An 18,866-nucleotide genomic window follows, 5' to 3' on the forward strand; every position below is an offset into this window, starting at 1 on the left:
AATAAAAATCTAGTTCAGGTAAAAATGGTACTGTATCATACAGGTAAACATTTACAGAACAAAAGTTTGAATATTAAGGTGGTTTTTGTAACACCTGGAAATTATTCTTATCCATCAAGAGACCATTCCTTTTTGAATTCTTACAGTATTAAAATGCAGATTTTTTTAAAGATGTTTAATTTTACAATACATCAGGTTGCTGTCCAGAACCAAAACTGATGACTAACATAACCTTATAAACAATTTTCTTCAAACCTAATATAATTTTAGAGTGAATATAGTAGGGCACCATGCCTGGGTATACAATAGGAAAAACAAACATAAACCATAGAATCAACTCAAATATTTATTAGCTTTTAAAGCCAGGAATCTTAAGGTAAAGAAAGGCTAAGGAGACCCAGCGCTGGCCCTTGAGCTTACAATGTGATAGCTTACGTGTGAAAACAAGAAAGGATATAATTACCAAAGCTACTTGAAGGAGAAGGGAATCTAAACAATTTTTTTTTTTAGATTCTTACAACACATTATTAGTACATATAGCTCATACTTTGAACAAAGCTAAACTATTTTTCTCTATAGACACTGCTTGGTGAATTTCCAGAAACATATGGCAAGAGAAAAATTGAAGCATTAATTTAAGACTGGTTTCTGCAAGTAGAACTATGATCTAAGGGAGCAATGTCATCTCTCCTCATACTTATATGCTATTAGTTCAATTTCACTTTTTCTTAGTAACTACTATTAAGACTTCTTAAAAAAAAAAGACTTCTTTAATTTTCCTATGTAGATTTAGTTTTAGTTCTTATAGATAGGAGTTGAAACCCATTTATCATAAATTAAATATTTATTAAGTATTAAGAATATAGAGCCCCATGTGCCTGGCACATCTGTGATGAGAAAACAAATTGGAGAAGGGATTGCTGCCCTCAAGAAGCTCAAACTAGTGAAAAAGACAAACAATTACACAATAATAAAGGAAATACAGTGGATAAAGATGATATACAACTGATAACCCAATCTAGAGTTAGTAATATATGCTCACTTTAGAAATATGAGTAAGAATAACCAAGGAAGAATGCTAGTTTGGGAGAGTGCTTTCCTGGCAGAATAGCATGAGCAAAGCACAGAAGATAAAAACAGCAAGATCCTGCAGAGATGGACATCCATCCAAGATATGTGAAATGTAAAGTGCCAAGAAGAAAACGGATGGATGGACTTACAAGTAAAAAGGCCCTGAGGCCAACACAAATATAGTGGGGAAAGGTAGCTAGGTGACACTGGAGTGATAAGCAAGCCTCAGATCCCGCAAGACTCCAAGGGCAATTTAAAGATGTGGTATTTAGAAATCTAATCTAATGACATCAGTTTAGTGATTTCCTGGGGTGGGGCTAATTGCGAAAGTGTACAGTGGAGCTTTTTAGAGTGATGGAAATATTCTGTATCTTGACAATGGTGGTGGTTATAGAAGTGTAAACAACTGTCTATATCCACTGAATTGTACACTAAAATGGTGCCTTTTATTGTATACAAATTAAACCTCAGTAGAGCTGATAAAAAATGTAGCCTTTATAACTTTGGAATCAATACTAAAATTAATGCTTCTACAATATAACATTGCACTAAGGCATAAAACACTAGAATAAAGCACTTGCCTACCTTTCTTTTAGGTAGCACCATATACAATTCTGGATATTTAAGAATTCTTGAATTACAAAAACTGCAATTTTATATGGTTCAACAACATAGTTATCTAGAAAATTGGCAGCAAAATACTTAAAGAGCTAGAATTCAAGGTTTTATTCATAGAATAGCAGCCATCTAAATTCCAATCTTCCTATAAGCCTTCCATAGAATATAAAGATCATTCAGGAGACAAATTAAAGCCCATACAGTTCATGCCTATGGTACAGGCATCGTTAGGAGCCAGAATGGCACTTCATTCTACATGTAATTGGGAAAATAAAAATCAGAGGCCAACTGAATTGGCTTTGGAGCTCCCAAAGTACAGAGTCAAATGAGGATTCTATAAAAGAGGGTAAGATATGGTGGTGTTTTAGAAGTAGCTAATTCATACCACCCAAGAGAGGGGTCCAACTCTTAGCGGGGGAATCTTAATAATAAATAAGATTTGGGATATTGTGAAACACAGCATTAGCCACTGGATAGTTAAAAGGACACATAAATAAGAACATATATAAAAAGTAAATGTCACCAAAAAGGAGAGCCTTGAAAAGATATTGCTTCTGGGGGAGAAAGGATGTACTTTGAAAAAATGGAGGTATCTCTGAAGGCTTGGTGATAAAAGGAAAAAATTAAGCAATTGAGGATAAGGAGCCTACTGAGGTGTTATAGTCTAAACTATGTATTAAAAAATGTTAAGTCAGACCAAAAGAGGAAAATATATATTAAAGGAACTTTACTTTTGTATTTGTAGTAATCAAAGTTCTTCAGAATTAAAGAATAAAGTAAGCCACCCAAACCCTGACAGTCACTCCAACATAATATAAAAACCCACGAGATAAATGCTCAATGAACACAGAAACCAAACAAAGTTCTATTAGAAGGGAAAAAATAAGTAAAACCAGTAGATGAAAATTCTCAAAAACACAGAATCAAAAACAGCCATAAAAAAGAACTGTGTAACATTTCAATATTAATTATATATAATTAAGCAACTGTAGATATGAAAGAACATTTCAAATTTGAAATAAAAAAGCTGAGAACAAAAAGGAATGAATAATGGAGAGATATTCTATGAAAATGGATAGGAAGATGCAACACTGTCATAATGTCAGTTCTTCCCATTTTGATCCACAGAGTCAATACAATTCCAATCAAAATTAAGGCAAATAATTTTGTGGAGACCAACAAACTAATTCTTTTTTTTTTTAATGTTTATTTCTGAGAGAGAGAGACAGCGTGAGCAGGGGAGGGTCAGAGAGAGAAGGAGACCAGAATCTGAAGCAGGCTCCAGGTTGTCAGCACAGTGCCCGATGCAAGGCTCGAACCCACGAACCGTGAGATCATGACCTGAGCTGAAGCCAGACGCTTAACCGACTGAGCCATCCAGGCGCCCCAACAAACTAATTCTAAAGTTTATATGGAGAAGCAAAAGACCCAGAATAGCTAACACAGTACTGAAGAACAAAATTGGAGGACTGACCACTATCTGGCTTACTTTATATAGTGATCAGAACAGTGTGGTATTGGTGATGGAATAGGCAACTAGATACATGGAACAAAAGAGTCCACCAATAGACCCACACAGATATACTCAACTGATTTTCAGTAAGAGAGCAATGGCAATACAATAGAGTATGAACCTAAACAGACATTACACCTTTCACAATAATTAAGTCAAAATGGATCATAGATATAAATGTAAAACACAAAACTATAAAGCGCTAAGAGAGTTTTACAAACGTCCTAGGAGAAAAGCTAGGTGACCTTGGGCTTGGCAATGACATTTTGGATATAACACCAAAGTCAAGATTCATCAAAGAAAGAATTGAGTAGCTGGACTTAAAATAAAAAACTGCTCTGCAAAAGAGAATGAGAGAGAATGAGAAGAGAATGAGAAGACAAGACACAGACTGGGAGAACTATTTGCAAAAGACATATCTGATGAAATTAACTGTTATCTGAAATATACAAAGAATTCTAAAGACTTAATAACAGGAAAATAAACAACCCAATTTAAAAACGGGCAAAAGAACTAAATAGATAACTCACCAAAGAAGATATACAGACAGCAAATAAGCTTATGAAATAAGCTCCAGGTTATGTATCATGAGGGAAATGCAAATTAAAATAGCAACTCGACACTACCACACACTAATAATATGGCCAAAATCCTGAACATCAACACCACCAACTGCTGGTGAACATGTGGGGCAACAAGAACTTTCATTCATTGCTGATGGGAATACAAAATGATAAAATCACTTTGGAGACAATTTGCCAGTTTCTTATACAACTAACCATATTTTTACCATACAATCCAGCAATCACACTCCTTGGTGAAAAATGAAAAAAAAAAATGAAAACTCACTTCCACACAAAACCTGCATATGGATGCTTACAAGCAGTTTTATTCATAACTGCCAAAACTTGGAAGCAATTAAGATGTTCTTCAGCAGATGATAAAGAAAAAAATTGTGGTAAATGCCTATTAAGTGAAAGATATCAATCTAAAAAGGTTATATACTATGATTCCAACTCTATGACATTCTAGAAAAGGCAAAACTATGGAAAGAGTAAAAAAGTCCATGGACAGTGTAAGAAGGGATGTGCAGGTAAAGCAGAGGATTTTTAGGGCAATGAAACTATCTGCATGCTACTATAATGGTGAATATTTATCATTATACATTTGTCAAAACCCATAGAATACATAACACCAAAAACGAATCCTTTTTTTTTTTTTTAATATTTTTATTTATTTCTAGGAGAGAGAGAGAGAGACAGCGTGAACAGGGGAGGGTCAGAGAGAGAGGGAGACACAGACTCTGAAATAGGCCCCAGGCTCTGAGCTGGCAGTCAGCACAGAGCCTGACGTGGGGCTCGAACCCACAAACTGGGAGATCATGACCTAAGCGAAAGTCGGACGCTTAACCGACTAAGCCACCCAGGCGCTCCTACCAAAAACGAATCCTAATGTAAACTATGGACTTTGGATGATAATGATGTGTCAAAGAAGTTCATCAACTACAATTATCATGTACCATTCTGGGTGGATGTTGATAGGCAGGAGACTGTGCATGTGTGTGGGCAGGGTGTTTATGTGAACTGTACTTTCTGCTCAATACTGCTGTGAACCTAAAACTGCACCAAAAAATAAATCTACTTGAAAGGGGAAAAAAAAAACCCCAGCTCATAACAGTTATAATGTATCTCCTGATGTAATACACTGAGAAGGACACAGTATCTCCTAAGTAATATTCTTGCTAATATGCTTCACTTAAATCAAATGAGAAAGAAATAACCAGACAAACCCAATTTGAGAGTCTATAAACCTTTATAAGATGTCTGTATCATAAAAGACAAAAAAGAGAGAGAGATTTCACATTAGTCAAATCATATGGTATTTGTCTTTCTCTGACTGGCTTGTTTCACTTAACTACAGAGAACTGTGGGCTGAAGGGGAGGGGAGCCGGGGAATGGGTTAAATGGGTTATAGGCACTAAGCAGGACAGTTGTGATGAGCACTGTGATGTAAGTGATCAATCAGTAAATTCTACTACTGAAACTAATATTACGCTATATGTTAACCAACTAGAATTTAAATAAAAACTTGAAATCAAGAGAAAGCTAAAGAATTTGCCTCAACTAAGTGCAATGATACTCTTTGAAATATTCAGGAATGAGAGTCTTGTGATTTCTGCAACTACCAAATGATTCAGTAGAGAGTGAAGGGAAAAGTAGGGGCTCGAGGGGAGGGGGGGGGTGTAGAAAATGGAAAGAAGATACAAAATAAGACTAAAATACGGGGACTTTTTTTCAGAAGCTGAAGGAAAGAAAGAGTGAGTCAAGGATTTTTTTCCAGCCAAGCTGTACATTTTGTAACAAAACTACAGAAAAGCAGCTTTTGGTATGTAAGAACTTAGGGAACATCAGAGTTGTAAGCTGGTTCTAAAGCATTTACTGGAAGATGAAGTTCATCCATGAGATGGCTGAGAAACACTGATGAAGAGACTGGTTACAGTAATGAATGAAAAACATTAAATGAATACAAAAGGAAAACTTTATAATGCTAAAGGCCACAATTTCCAAAGATGTAACAGTTAAGAGTATTTACATGCCATTTATCATAGTAGCCATCTTCACAAAGCAGAAACTCCATGAGATTCATGGAGAAACAGACACAACTAACCACAGAGAACTTTAATACATGACTCAATCAAGTGAATGAATATTAGGTAAGGTTAGAGAAGCTCCAAAGAGTATAATAAGGTTTATCTTATCTACATGACAAACTTTGATCTCTAAAGAGAGTGTAACTTCTTTTCAAGTACACATGGAATATTCACAAAAACTACCATATACATGTACTATGTCAGGAAGAAAACCACAGTAAGAGCCACAGAAAAACAGACAAAAACATCCCATTATAACACAATAAAAATATAACAGAATAAAACAAAATATCCCTTTCACCTGGAAATTTAAATGCATTAATATATTCATATATATATATTCATAAATTTAAAGAGGAAACTCATATACATTCCACAGATGCTGAAAGGATATTCAATAAAATTCAACATCTATTCCGAAAAAAAATAAAAATAAAACAAAAAAAACCCTCATTAAAATAGCAATAGGTGAACACTTCTTAAAAATAAAATTATACATATATATTAGACAAAAAGCCAGCAACGTTTATAATGGGGACACAATGCACACAGCGCTAAATGAATAAGGCATAGCTATGTAGCAGATAAGAGAAAAAGTATTAGCCAAAAACAGGAAAAAACAAACCCCAAAAAGCAATAAGAAATTGGAGAGAAAGAAAAATGTATACTCACAGATGAGTTTCTCTAGACAACCCAAAAGAATCAATCATAAACCAATATCAACAGTAAGATATAAAAATACAAAAATCAAAAGCCTCCATATATATATGTGTATATATAAACAATAGCCTATCTGAATATATAACAGGAAGGAAGATCACATTTACATCAACAAGATGATAAAATACCTAGGAATAAATGTAATAAGAAATACATATATTCAGAAAACCAGTATTCAGAAAATCTTAAAACACTACTGAACAACTCAAAAGCAGACTGCAACAAACAAAAATATATACCTTTTTCATGGGCATGATGATTCAACATTACAAAGATGTCTGTTTTCTCCAGTTATTAAAAAATTTAATGAAATCCCAATACAAATACAAACTTTTACAAATTTACTTAGACCAGTTGGTTCTAAAGTACATATGGAAAAGAAAAAAAAAGGAAAGAACCAAGAAAACTCCAAGAAAGAAGAGTGGTGGTGGCGCAGGGAGATGTTACAGAATAACATGGATTAAATGATATAGACAATGAAACATAACAAAGTCCTAAAACAGAATCAGCTATAGCATATAGCTGGCCAACTTGGCATATAAGTGTCATGCCAAATCACTGTAGAAAAGGTGGTCCTTTTCATAAATAATGTTGGAGAAATGGGTAATTATTTGGGGGGAAAAGTTAGATCTATACTTCCCAACAAACACCAGACTGAATTCCAAATAGGTTAGAGACCTAAATGTAAAAAATGGTATCATTCAAATACTAAAAGAACACTAGTGAGTGAATTACTATTAGGAATTCTTACAGTCTGGGAATCAGGAAAGCTTTTCTAAGACAAGTGAAATCTAGAAGCAATAAGAGAGATACATATCTGATTATGTAAAAACAAATACTTCTACATGGCAAAACAAAAACCTGCATGGCAAAAGGTATTAACAGTCAAAGACAAAGGGCACATATCTGTAAATCATATAAAAATCTATGAAAAAATCAAGATAAAAGAGACCAAAAACCAATAGAAAAAGTGTCAAAACTATGAACATAGTTCACAAAAAGAGGGGCAAATAATTTTTAAATATAAAAAAAACATACTCAACTTCACTCACAGGAGAAACAAATTAAAACCACATGGAGATATCAGTTCCCACCTATCAAACTGGCAAAACTTCAAAAGTACAGGAGATTGTGAAGAGACAGTTATTCTTGGTTTTTTTTGCTGAGGGAACTCCAAAATGATAAAACCTCTACAGAGGGTGATTTGACAATATCTAACAAAATCACATGTAGATTTACTCTTCTACCCTGCAATTCCACATCCAGGAATCTACAAAGATACAATGCCAAATATGCAAAATGAATATGCACAAGGTTATCCATTACAGCACTACTTGTAACAGGAAAAACTTGTAAATAACTTACAAAAATGAAGATGATATCTATAGACTTGGGACTGGTCAATTTATGTAGTCAACTTGACTGGGCCATGGGGTACCTAGATATCTGACCAAACATTCTGAGTGATTCTGTGAGGATGGTTTTTGTTTATTTGTTTGTTTATTTCTGAGAGAGAGAGAGGATCAGAGCAGGGGAGGGTCAGAGATAGAGGGAGATACAAAATCCAAAGCAGGCTCCAGGCTCTGAGCTCTGTCAGCACAGAGCCTGACACGGGGCTTGAATGCACAAACTGTGAGATAATGACCTGAGCCGAAGTCGGTGGCCGCTTAACCAACTGAGCCACCCAGGCACCCCTCTGTGAGGTTGGTTTTGAATGAGAGTAACATTTAAATTAGTAAACTGGGTAAAGCAGACTGTCCTTCATAACAGGGGTGGGCCTCATCCAATCACTTGAAGGTCAGTACAGAACAAAAAGGCTGACCCTCCTCCCCAGAGTATGAAAGACTCTCCTCCTGCTTGACTATCTTTGAACAGGAACACTGAATTTTTCTTGCCTTCAGACTCAAACTGAAACATCAGCTATTGCGAGGCCTCAAGCCTGCCACTGGTTCTCCTGTGTCTCTAGCATGTCAACTCATCCTGCAGATCTTAGGATTTATCACCCTCCATAAACAGAGGAGCCCATTCTGTGAAGAAACCTGACCAATACAATATAATAGTGATCTCCATAATATATTAGGTTAAAAAAAAAAAAGGTATAAAACCGCATATAACATATCCCACTTGAATACAGGTAATGGGAGGATGTGTGTGTGTATGTGAATTTAGTTAATTCTGCAAAACAAAAACAAAAACAAAACAAAACAAAAAAAGATAGGATTAAAACAAGAAATGAATGTAAGAAATTGTAAGGGAACCTTTCTGAATACACCTTTTTATAAAGTTTTGAGTTTTGAACCATGTAAATGTTTTATATTCTCACAAATTAAAATGGGGGGAAACCCATAAAACTGAAAGTGAACATAACCATATACAAAGAACTATTTCAAGTAACTTTTAAGTACAGTATTCGGACCCTTAGTGGGTTACTTTCTAAAGACAAAACTACAAAGATACTTTAAACTTCATCCAGTCAGTTTACTGTTAGAAGTAAAACTGACACTGTAATTTTCAAACTATTTCATGTGAACTCTAGGACAAAGCAAATGTATTAATGTTATTCAGAACTCAGTCCTTCAGCAGCACATCTAGTGCCCAGATCTTAATTTAATTTCTAAATACCATTTCTCACTAAAAGAAACTGAGGCCCTGTGAAGAAATAGTTTGATTCTAAGTCTTGGGTAGCAAAACTAAAGGCGTATTTTGTACTAGATAATAAGAGAGTATTCAAAGGTGATGTCAGAACACAGAAGCCAGCTTTGAAGGGGCTCCCACCAGCTATATATGGAACATGGAATAATTTGAACATCCTGCCCCCTCAAAAGAAAACATAAAAGCTGATGGAAAGAGTGAATAAATAACAATGCAAGAGGCTATTGTGATATAAAAACCCCAAAACCAAAAAAACTTACTTATCACAATTGGAATTACTACACCAATTCCTTTATTGTAAGAAGTGCTGATTAAACAGAAAGAATTAGGTATACATATGTTTATTTTTAACCAACCTTCCTGGAGAACATGTACTCATCCCCTGTTCATAAAGAAAAGCTTTTATTTACAGAAGCTAAGAAATACAAAAAATGATACAATTTAAAAAATCATTCTGCGGGGTACCTGGGTGGCTCAGTCAGTTAACTGACTGACTTTGGCTCAGGTCATCATCTCGTAGTTTGGGGGTTCAAGCTCCCCATCAGGCTATGGGTTAATAGCTCAAAGCCTGGAGTCTGCTTCAGATTCTGTGTCTCACTTTCTCCCTCTCCCTCCCTCACTCACGTGCTCTCTCTTTCTCTCTCAAAAATAAACATTAAATTTTTTTTTAAATCATTCTGCAATCCCAAATGAAATAGTTTATTTAATTAACAGAAGTAAACCTGTTAGCTGAAAGACTATCAGGATATAGGATTGATCCATAAGCCAAAATGTCCCTATACACATTACTTGCTAATTGCAAAGGGAAAATATAAGTTTAGAATGGAAGGATCACCTTAACCAAATGGCAAAATTTAGTAGGTAACTTGAAAATAAGAACCTGCTAATGTAATGCAGTAAGTGTGCAGTTTCACCTACTAGATATTTTGGCAAAAATAATGTTACCTGAATCAACACTTTAGATTCACTTTTCAGTTTATAAGAAATAAAGAAGACTGGAAAAGTAGTTAAATGGCTCCATGAGAAAACACTCAAATAAATCCAAAATACAGGACATAAAACTAGTTTTGGATTAGGATACAGAAAATCACAACGGGCCCCGGATTATGCTGTAGCTAGGGGGGAAAATAACTATATACTCTAAAAAACATTAAAATTAAACATTAAAATGTACTTTGTACATTTGCTGAAAAAGTATATGGGCAGCAAAGGATAGTGTATTCTAGGTAGAAGGATTTTGTTTGATTAAAGGGAAACCAGCAGAGCTTTTAATGGTTGCTTAGAATGGTGTGACAGACTGGAATCTTTAAGAAACCCAAATGCGAAGATTGTTCTCCCTGTTTTACTCCTGCACCCCCCACTCCCACCCCCCATAGGTCTTGATTTTCAAATATGAAAAAAGCAGGGGCAGTACTAGAGGCTTGGGGTGCGACTAAAAGCAGAGAAAATTCTTTGCAGTCTTCTGTGGACTTAGGTCTCAGAGTCTTGCTAGAGGAATGTGCCTGTAATATACATAAAACAGGACTCACCCTCAAAGCATTTGAAGACAGAGGTGAAATGCAACTATGTAATCCAGATTCAACTCAGTTAAACCCCTGATGTATCAAAGTGCTCCGTCTTTCATCCTAGCAGCCTGTCAGAGGGAAAAAACAAAACAAAAGCATGCCCTCTCTAGGGAAAACTAGTTTTTATGTCAGTTTCTTCTAAACACAATGCTAGTATATATTTTTAAAAATTACCAGACATATAATGAAGCAGAAAAAAAAAAAAGATCCATAATCAAAAGAAAAAACAGCCAAAAGAAACAGATCTAGATAAAACATATATTGGAATAAACAGACAAGGACTTTATAATAATTACTATAAGTATTTTTTAAGTTCATTTGAGAGAGTGAGAGTGCACACAAGGGTGAGGAGCAGAGAGAGAGGAGAGAGAACATCCCAGGCAGGGTCCACATGCAGGTCTCAATCTCATGAACAGTGAGATCCTGACCTGAGTAGAAATCAAGCGTCGGATGTTTAACTGACTGAGCCATCCAGGTGGCCCTACATCTTTTTAATTCAGAAAAAGATGAACTTTAAGAGAGAAATTAAATAATCTAAAGATCAACCAAATAATTATATAAAAATTGAGAAAAGTGGTATCTTGAAAATCTTTCTTGGTAATTGACAGGACAAAAAGTGAAAAAGAAAAATCAGTAAGGACATACAGATTATTTGAACAGTATTATTACCCACCTTGAATAAAAAACCACAGAATACAGAATGTGGGATATTTTTTAAATAAACTGTCATTTCTCAAAAAACTCAATGTTATGGAAAACAAAACCAAGAACCTAAAGAAATGCAACCACCAAATGCAATGCATGAGCCCTAACTGGATTTAGAAAAAAAAATTACAAGCACATTTTGGAGACAATAAAAAAATCTGATTTTTGAACTAAATATTTTAGGAAATGAAGAAATTACTAATTATCTTAATGTGATGATGGTATTATGCTTATGCAGAAGACTCCTTATTCTTAGGAGATGTGTGGGGATGAAATGTCCTGTTATCTGCAACTTACTTGCAAATCCAGGAAACACTGTGTGTCTGTGTGTACAAAGAATTAGGAAAAGCAAATCTTTTTATTAAACATACAACTATGCCTTTGTATTATGTTAAGTTTTTAGTATTTCATACTATGAATCAAATTTTATTATTTTTGAAGGAAATCATTTGTGGATTTCTTCAAGCTAAACGGCCAACAAAATCTTAGCACGATATTGTCAGTAAGGCTTATCTTACACACCAAGTTGCTATTAAGTTTTAAGTATAACTAACTGAACAGAAACTTTTGTCAAACCCTTTTAAAGCCCACTTTAGCTCTCAAAGTACTACTGCTTTCTTAGAATTGTCAATAGAGAAAGGAATTATATAAACCCAAGTTAAAATTATAGGTAAATGAAGTTTCAAAATTCAAAACTGTTTTGTAGCCTTTTCTCTCAAGTTAGTATTAAGTTTAAGGTAAAGACATTATAAAACTCCTCCTGGGATTACTTTCCATAGTAAATTTATTTTACTATATTTTGCCACTGTTCTTTTTCTGCAGTTTGACCTAAATTCTTATGAATGCTCCCTTTCAGCAGTTTGACATAAAAATGACCTCTTTCAAACACATGTAGATACAATAACTATTAATGAAGACCACACATCTAAGGGAAAAGAAGAATGAAGTGTGAGGGCAGATTATTTAAGGAAGTTACAAGCAAATATTCCTATGAAAATAGCATACATCAAAGTCCATTTAAGAAGCAGTCTGAGAGTTTTCTTGGGATACTCGAATACTAATTTTAAACCAGCTAGCTGCTAAAAGCCAAGAATGATGGTCTTAAATAGAGACGGTGCTAATTCCCTGATTGGATTATGTCATTACTCCATGTTACAAGGGAAATATCTTGTTCAGTAGTACATCTCATTTCGCACTTCTTAGCTTGAGGGAGAAAATGTGTATTTTCTAAAAGAGATTTTCTCTCTAGAACCAAGCAGAAAATAGCAAATATTTTAATTTCAAGAATCCTATTTCCTATTATTCTGGCTCCTTTCTTTCTCCAACCCCACAATTCTTGGGGTCCACAATCCACTGATGATAACATCTTTTCATTCCTCACTCACCTCATATTTTCAAGTCTCTCCTTATAGATCATTATAATCACCACAACATACATACCATCATTTCCCTTCTCCCTCTCTTGAGTCATATACTCAACTAAGCATTCATCTTAGTATACTGTTCTATACATCCACTTTCTCACTCTCCAAGAAAATTGCATCAATATAACTTTGGACCTTGATTACCACATTAGCTTCCTAACTGATTTCCTTACTTACATACTCCCCTTTCTATAGTCTTGTCTTAACACAGCAACTAATTCTTAAGATTGACACTTTTTAAAAGGTTAATAAACTCCTCTTACTCTTCTTAATACATTCAGTGACTCATCCTATACAGAATAAAAACCAATGTCTTTATTTATTTTTTTTTATAAATAGTTTATTGTCAAATTAGTTTCCACATAACACTCAGTGCTCATCCCCATTTTTTTTTTTTTTTTTATAAATAGTTTATAAAAACCAATGTCTTTAACCATGGTTTACAAGACCCTATGAAATCTAGCTGTTCAGTATCTTATTTTCTACCACTCTTCTCATATTTTGCTCTAGCCACATTGGTCTCCTTGCGGTTTCAGAAACATGCCAGCACAGTCCTACCTCAAGGCCTCTGGTCTTGTTAGGGCTTGTTGTCTCACTTCTTTCATGTTTTTTACACATATCACTTCTGTGAGGCCTACCCTGTCTACCCTACTTAAAATTGTTTTATTTTTCCTTGCTTTTTTTTTCTCATGGGACTTACGATTATCTGACGAAGCCTATCTTTAATTTATGTATTGTTTCTTGCCTCTAACCCTCACAAGCATGTAAGCTCCGTAAGAGCAAGGATTTTGCTTGGCTGACAGTTGTACTCCCAGTGCCTGTGACTAGCACACTGTGGACAATCATTAAAAATTATTCATTAAATGAATAAATAAAATAACTAATTAAATATGTATTTTTATCTGGATTATTTGTTGAATGAATGAAATATGTATTACAACATAACTTTTAAATGAGATTAAAACAAATTTTGGATAAAAAATAATAGCAATGAAATATAAACCAGAAATTATAAATTCATTGTCCATGCAGAAAGATAATGCTTTGTTTTCTGGGAATTCATTTTTAAATTCAATAAATGTATTTATCCATTCTAATAATTTTACTATCTTGAGAGAACTGACCACAGTATCTCATTTTCTGGTATTTTAAATGTTAGAATTTATACTATAATAAACATATCCAAAGTAAATTTAAGTGTTGGAATACTCTGAATTATACATCTAAAATTGAGGATTTTGACACTTTAATGAGGTTTTCAAATTTTAAAATATAGAAAAGTATTCACTTTACTTGAATCCAAATATTGATAATTATAAAAAGAAATTTCTATTCTATAACTTATTAATGAAGTGTTAAAACTCATATTTTAAATGTACTAATGTTTAAGTATACTAAATGCATTTAAAGCTATACTTTTTATTTTTTTAAAGCTACAATTTTGAAAGCCTGAAACAAAACTTCAAGTTATGTCAAAGAAAACATTTTGATTAAAAAGGGATGAATGATATAATCCTAGGGAAAGTATGGCAAGGGGGAAAAGTTATTTGAAAGATAATCTGTTTTAAAACAGTCCTATTTTCGTACAGTAAATTATACAAAGCATTACTTGGATTTAAGATTTTAAACAACATAGTAGAAACCAAAAATGTTAGTTCATAAAAACACTCACCTACAACACCATTCAATACGACCTTCGCCCTCACAAGTTTTTGCCCAATGGTTATCTGCCAAATTTTTCATTGCAACAGCATATTCACAAAGTGTTTCCTCATCCTCACAATGTTCTCGCCAGATCTTATCAAAATCTCCCACTAAAAACAAGGGAAAAGATGAATTAAGTTAAATTCACTTAAAAATGTCTCAGACTTTTAAAAGTTTCTGCATAATCTAAAATTACTTAAAGATGAATATAAGCAAAATTATGAAGTTGCATCAAGTTTAAATTATAATTTTAAAAACTCCTTTATGCAAACTGACACATCATTTTAACTATGATGATTTGATAACCAAATAAATTTTCACCAATTGAAACAGATGGATTTAGTGAAACTGAAATGAAACTAAGTAGGTAGGAGTAAGTAGGAGTTATCAGTTTATAAACCAAAAACACACTGGTGGGGGCAATTATGACTCGGCATTCAAACAATTATCCTGGTACCCTTGGGCAATTTGACATTACAGCACAGAATAAAGTTACTTAGGCCTGCTTCTTGCATGTTATTTTCTTGGAATTCTACACATTGATCAGTTTCCTATGTTAAAAGGGGGCTGGAGAGATGGCACCAAAAATTAGCAAGTTAAATATTTTTACTTTCTCACCTGGATGTGCTCTAGGCATATTTTACTTTAAAAAATTATAATCCTAGGGAAAAAATGTTGCTAGAAGTTTTAAGTCTTTACAAAATGTTCTGAATAAACATTATAAGCTGACTATATATATTTTAAGTTTATTTATTTTGAGAGAGAGTAAACAAGCATGAGCAAGGGGAAGGACAGAGAGAGACAGGGAGAGAATCTCAAGCAGGCTCCACACTGTCAGCACAGAGCCCACATAGAGCTCTAATTCACAAACTGTGAGATTATGACCTGAGCCAAAATTAAAAGACTGATGTTGCCAACTGAGCCACTCAGGCACCCCATTAGCTAAGTATATTATTGAGCCACTATTGGCTACTACCTTTTTAATTTTTTTTTAAGAGAGAGAAAGAGAGCAAGCAGAGGTGGGTCTCAATTTCACAACTGTGAGATCACGACCTGAGCCAAAATCAAGAGTTGGATGCTTAGCCTACTGAAGCACCTAGGCACCCCTGACTGCTATCATTTTGAAAACATTAAATAAGTCCTCACTTTTAATATGAAATCTGAAACAGCAATGTGAGTTCTGATAAAGAATGGAACGAGGATGTTATGGCCAAATAGATGACATTAGCATAATTGTAAGGGTAAGAGAGTAAAAAAAATTATCAAAGTAGCTTCACTCAATGTCCTTAGTCCTAAGATTTAGGTCTTCTTGCCTCATGTTCAAATGTAGGCAACTGTTTGGCAGAGTAGGCTTAAAAACATAAATAAGACAACCAAATTTGAAGATGATAATTATACTCAAATTCTCTCTCAAGGTGAGACTACTGGATTCTAGTATTTAAGAAGTGTATTATAACAGTTCAAATATATCAAGACTTACTTAGTCAAAATCTGAAAAACTTTATTATTTTAAGCACACAGTCCAACAAGGACTGAGTTGAAAATCAAACTATTAGCCCTCTAGTTTGACCAAATTAAGAAATAGCAAAAAAGGAACAAACCTGCTCACCTACACTGTTAAAAGGAGTATATACCACAGTCTCATTCTTGGTGTGAATACCAACTGTAAACCCAAAAGGGATGAAAAGTTTTCCTCTTGGAAGTTATGTTCTTACAGAACAGTATTTTCATTAATTGGTAATATCTGTGAGGTGACAGAGATCCCAATTTGTTATACGGTAGATTGGCAATAACTGTCCACTAAAAACAAGCAGGCAAACATATTTCCTAAATTCTCAAAGAAAAACTCCTGAGTTTTAGTAACATCTTTCAGATGTAATTATTTACCAACTCTCTAAATAGAACTATAGGAACTCTTTAAAACAAATATTTTGATTAATGATACATTTTTAAAAAACTGATAGTTCCTAACACTCTTTACTCATCAGACTTGATATTAAATGGTTCACTGAGGCACAGTATAATTTTAAAGGTGCTTTATCTTTTGTTGGATGGATGTCTTCAATTCTAAAAGGACTTCTGTTTGAACACATAAGTTTCACTGTCCTATATAATATACATATCATAAATACATAAAATTACTACATTTGCTGATAACAGGAATCATTCAAACAAAAGTTGTACAGTAAAATATATCTGGGAACAGCTATGTTTAACATATTTAAACAGATTTCCTTTTTGTCGTTGTTAAGTTTATTGAGATAGAAGGTGAACTAGTGCGCGTATACAAGTCGGGGAGAGGCAGAGAGAGAGGAAGAGAGAACCCCAAGTGGGCTCCAAGCTATCAGCACAGAGCCCAATGCAGGGCTCGATCTCACAAACTGTGAGATTATAACCTGAGCTGAAATCAAGAATCAGACACTTAATTGATCGAGCCACCCAGGTGCCCCCCAAATTTCTTTTCAGTTTGGATTCTACAGAAGATACAATGTAGGACCAAGACCTGGGTTTTTGGGACAAAGCAGTTTATTTGGGAGTGAATCCTAGGGAACACGAGTGAGGGAATAGGGAGAATGAACCCAGGGAGGAAAAAGTGGTAATACAGATGGCATTATTGAATTTGCTGCTATGGGTACGAGAAGCATACAGAAAGCCTTTGGAATTGTGCACCTAAAAGACAGGAGGCAAAGACATTTTATGCATCAGCTAGAATCCCCAATTAACTCAGAGTTGTTAAGAACCTGTACCTCTAGTTTTCACTTAGGCACTGAATAAGGGGGTATCCTTAGTGGGTTCCAGCAGTGCTGGAGAAAGGTGCAGAGCAGAAAAGAGAGAAGCACTGTGGGACTTTTTAAGGGCTGGGTTCCTCTGAGCTCACAGGGTTTGTCCACCACAGTTGAAGACCAAGGGTAAGCTATATGGGACACCAGAGGCATCTACTACAAATCTATGTCACTGTAAACTTGGAAATTCAATTTACAATTATTTTGTTAACTAGAAGACGCAAAGACAAATGTTTATATACAGAAACCTACTGCCCTTCAGCTTTTAAGACCTGTCGTTTTTCACATTTAACAAAATTTTGTTTAAATATTATCAATTTCTACTTCTTTGGAGGGAGGGGAAAGATGGCGGATAAGTAGGGAGCTCCGTACCTGCACTAGCGCCCAGGCATCACACGGAAAAGATCTGAAGCCATCAGAAACCGTACCACACTCAAGAGATTGGGAGAGAAAGGATGCAGACTCCACTGAGAAAGCCTTCTAACGGCTACCTCAAGAAACAAGCCAGAGTACACAGGGTGGAGAGTCCGAATATCACTACGAATAGGAAAATAAAATAACCAAGGTCCCAACAAGAGACCAAGAGATACCATTCAAAAAAACACTCTCTGAAAGGATAGGCTCTGGACAAAGAGTCCTCTTGGATATAGCAGTGCTCATAGATACAGAGAGATAACAGGTCTTTAAAACCAACAAGAGCCGGGAAGCTAACTAAAATGACGAAACGAAAGAACTCTCCTCCAAAGAAACTCCAAGAAGAAATGACAGCTAATGAACTGCTCAAAACAGATATCAGCAGCATAAGTGAACAAGATTTTAGAATAATAATGGTAAAATTAATAGCTGGGTTTGAAAAAAACATAGGGGACATCAAAGAAACTATGGCTACAGACAGAATGGAAAATAAAAATAGGCATGAAGAATTTAAAAATGCGATAAATGAGATACATAATAAATGAGAGGCCTCCAATGCACGGATTGAAGAGGCAGAAAGGAGAATAAGTGATTTAGAAGACACCATTATAGAAAAACAAGAAGCTGACAAAAAAAGAGACAACTGATCCAGGAACATGAAAGAAGAGTTTGATAGCTCAGAGACACGGTCAAACCCAACAATATCCGTATCGTAGGAATCCCAGAAGAGGAAGAGAGGGGGAAAGGTGCTGAAGGAGTCCTGGAACAAATCATAGCAGAGAACTTCCCCGACCTGGGAAAAGAAGTAAACGTTGAAATACAAGAGGCTCAGAGGACCCCCCTCAGACGTAATCTGAATCGACCTTCTGCAAGGCATAGCATAGTAAAAATGGCAAAATACGAGGACAAAGAGAGAATTTTGAAAGCAGCTAGGGAGAAAAGGGCCCTAATATACAAAGGGAAACCTATCAGAGTGGTGACAGACCTATCTACTGAAACGTGGCAGGCCAGAAAGGAATGGCAGGAGATCTTCAATGTGATGAACAG

The 18,866-nt window shown here is 34.8% G+C and overlaps 1 protein-coding gene across 1 annotated transcript in view; it reads right to left on the reverse strand.

Moving 5' to 3' along the window:
* The window catches only part of BMT2 (base methyltransferase of 25S rRNA 2 homolog), an 89,498-nt gene that overhangs the window by 56,182 nt on the left and 14,450 nt on the right, over positions 1–18,866 (reverse strand). Inside the window, exon 2 of the mRNA XM_039256916.1 lies at positions 14,591–14,732. Coding sequence (XP_039112847.1) covers positions 14,591–14,732 — 142 coding nt within the window. The remainder of the gene's footprint in view (positions 1–14,590; positions 14,733–18,866) is intronic.

This window comes from Hyaena hyaena, unplaced genomic scaffold (genome assembly GCF_003009895.1).
Source record: "Hyaena hyaena isolate Hyena2069 unplaced genomic scaffold, ASM300989v1 scaffold_594, whole genome shotgun sequence".
Taxonomy (NCBI): Eukaryota; Metazoa; Chordata; class Mammalia; order Carnivora; family Hyaenidae; genus Hyaena; species Hyaena hyaena.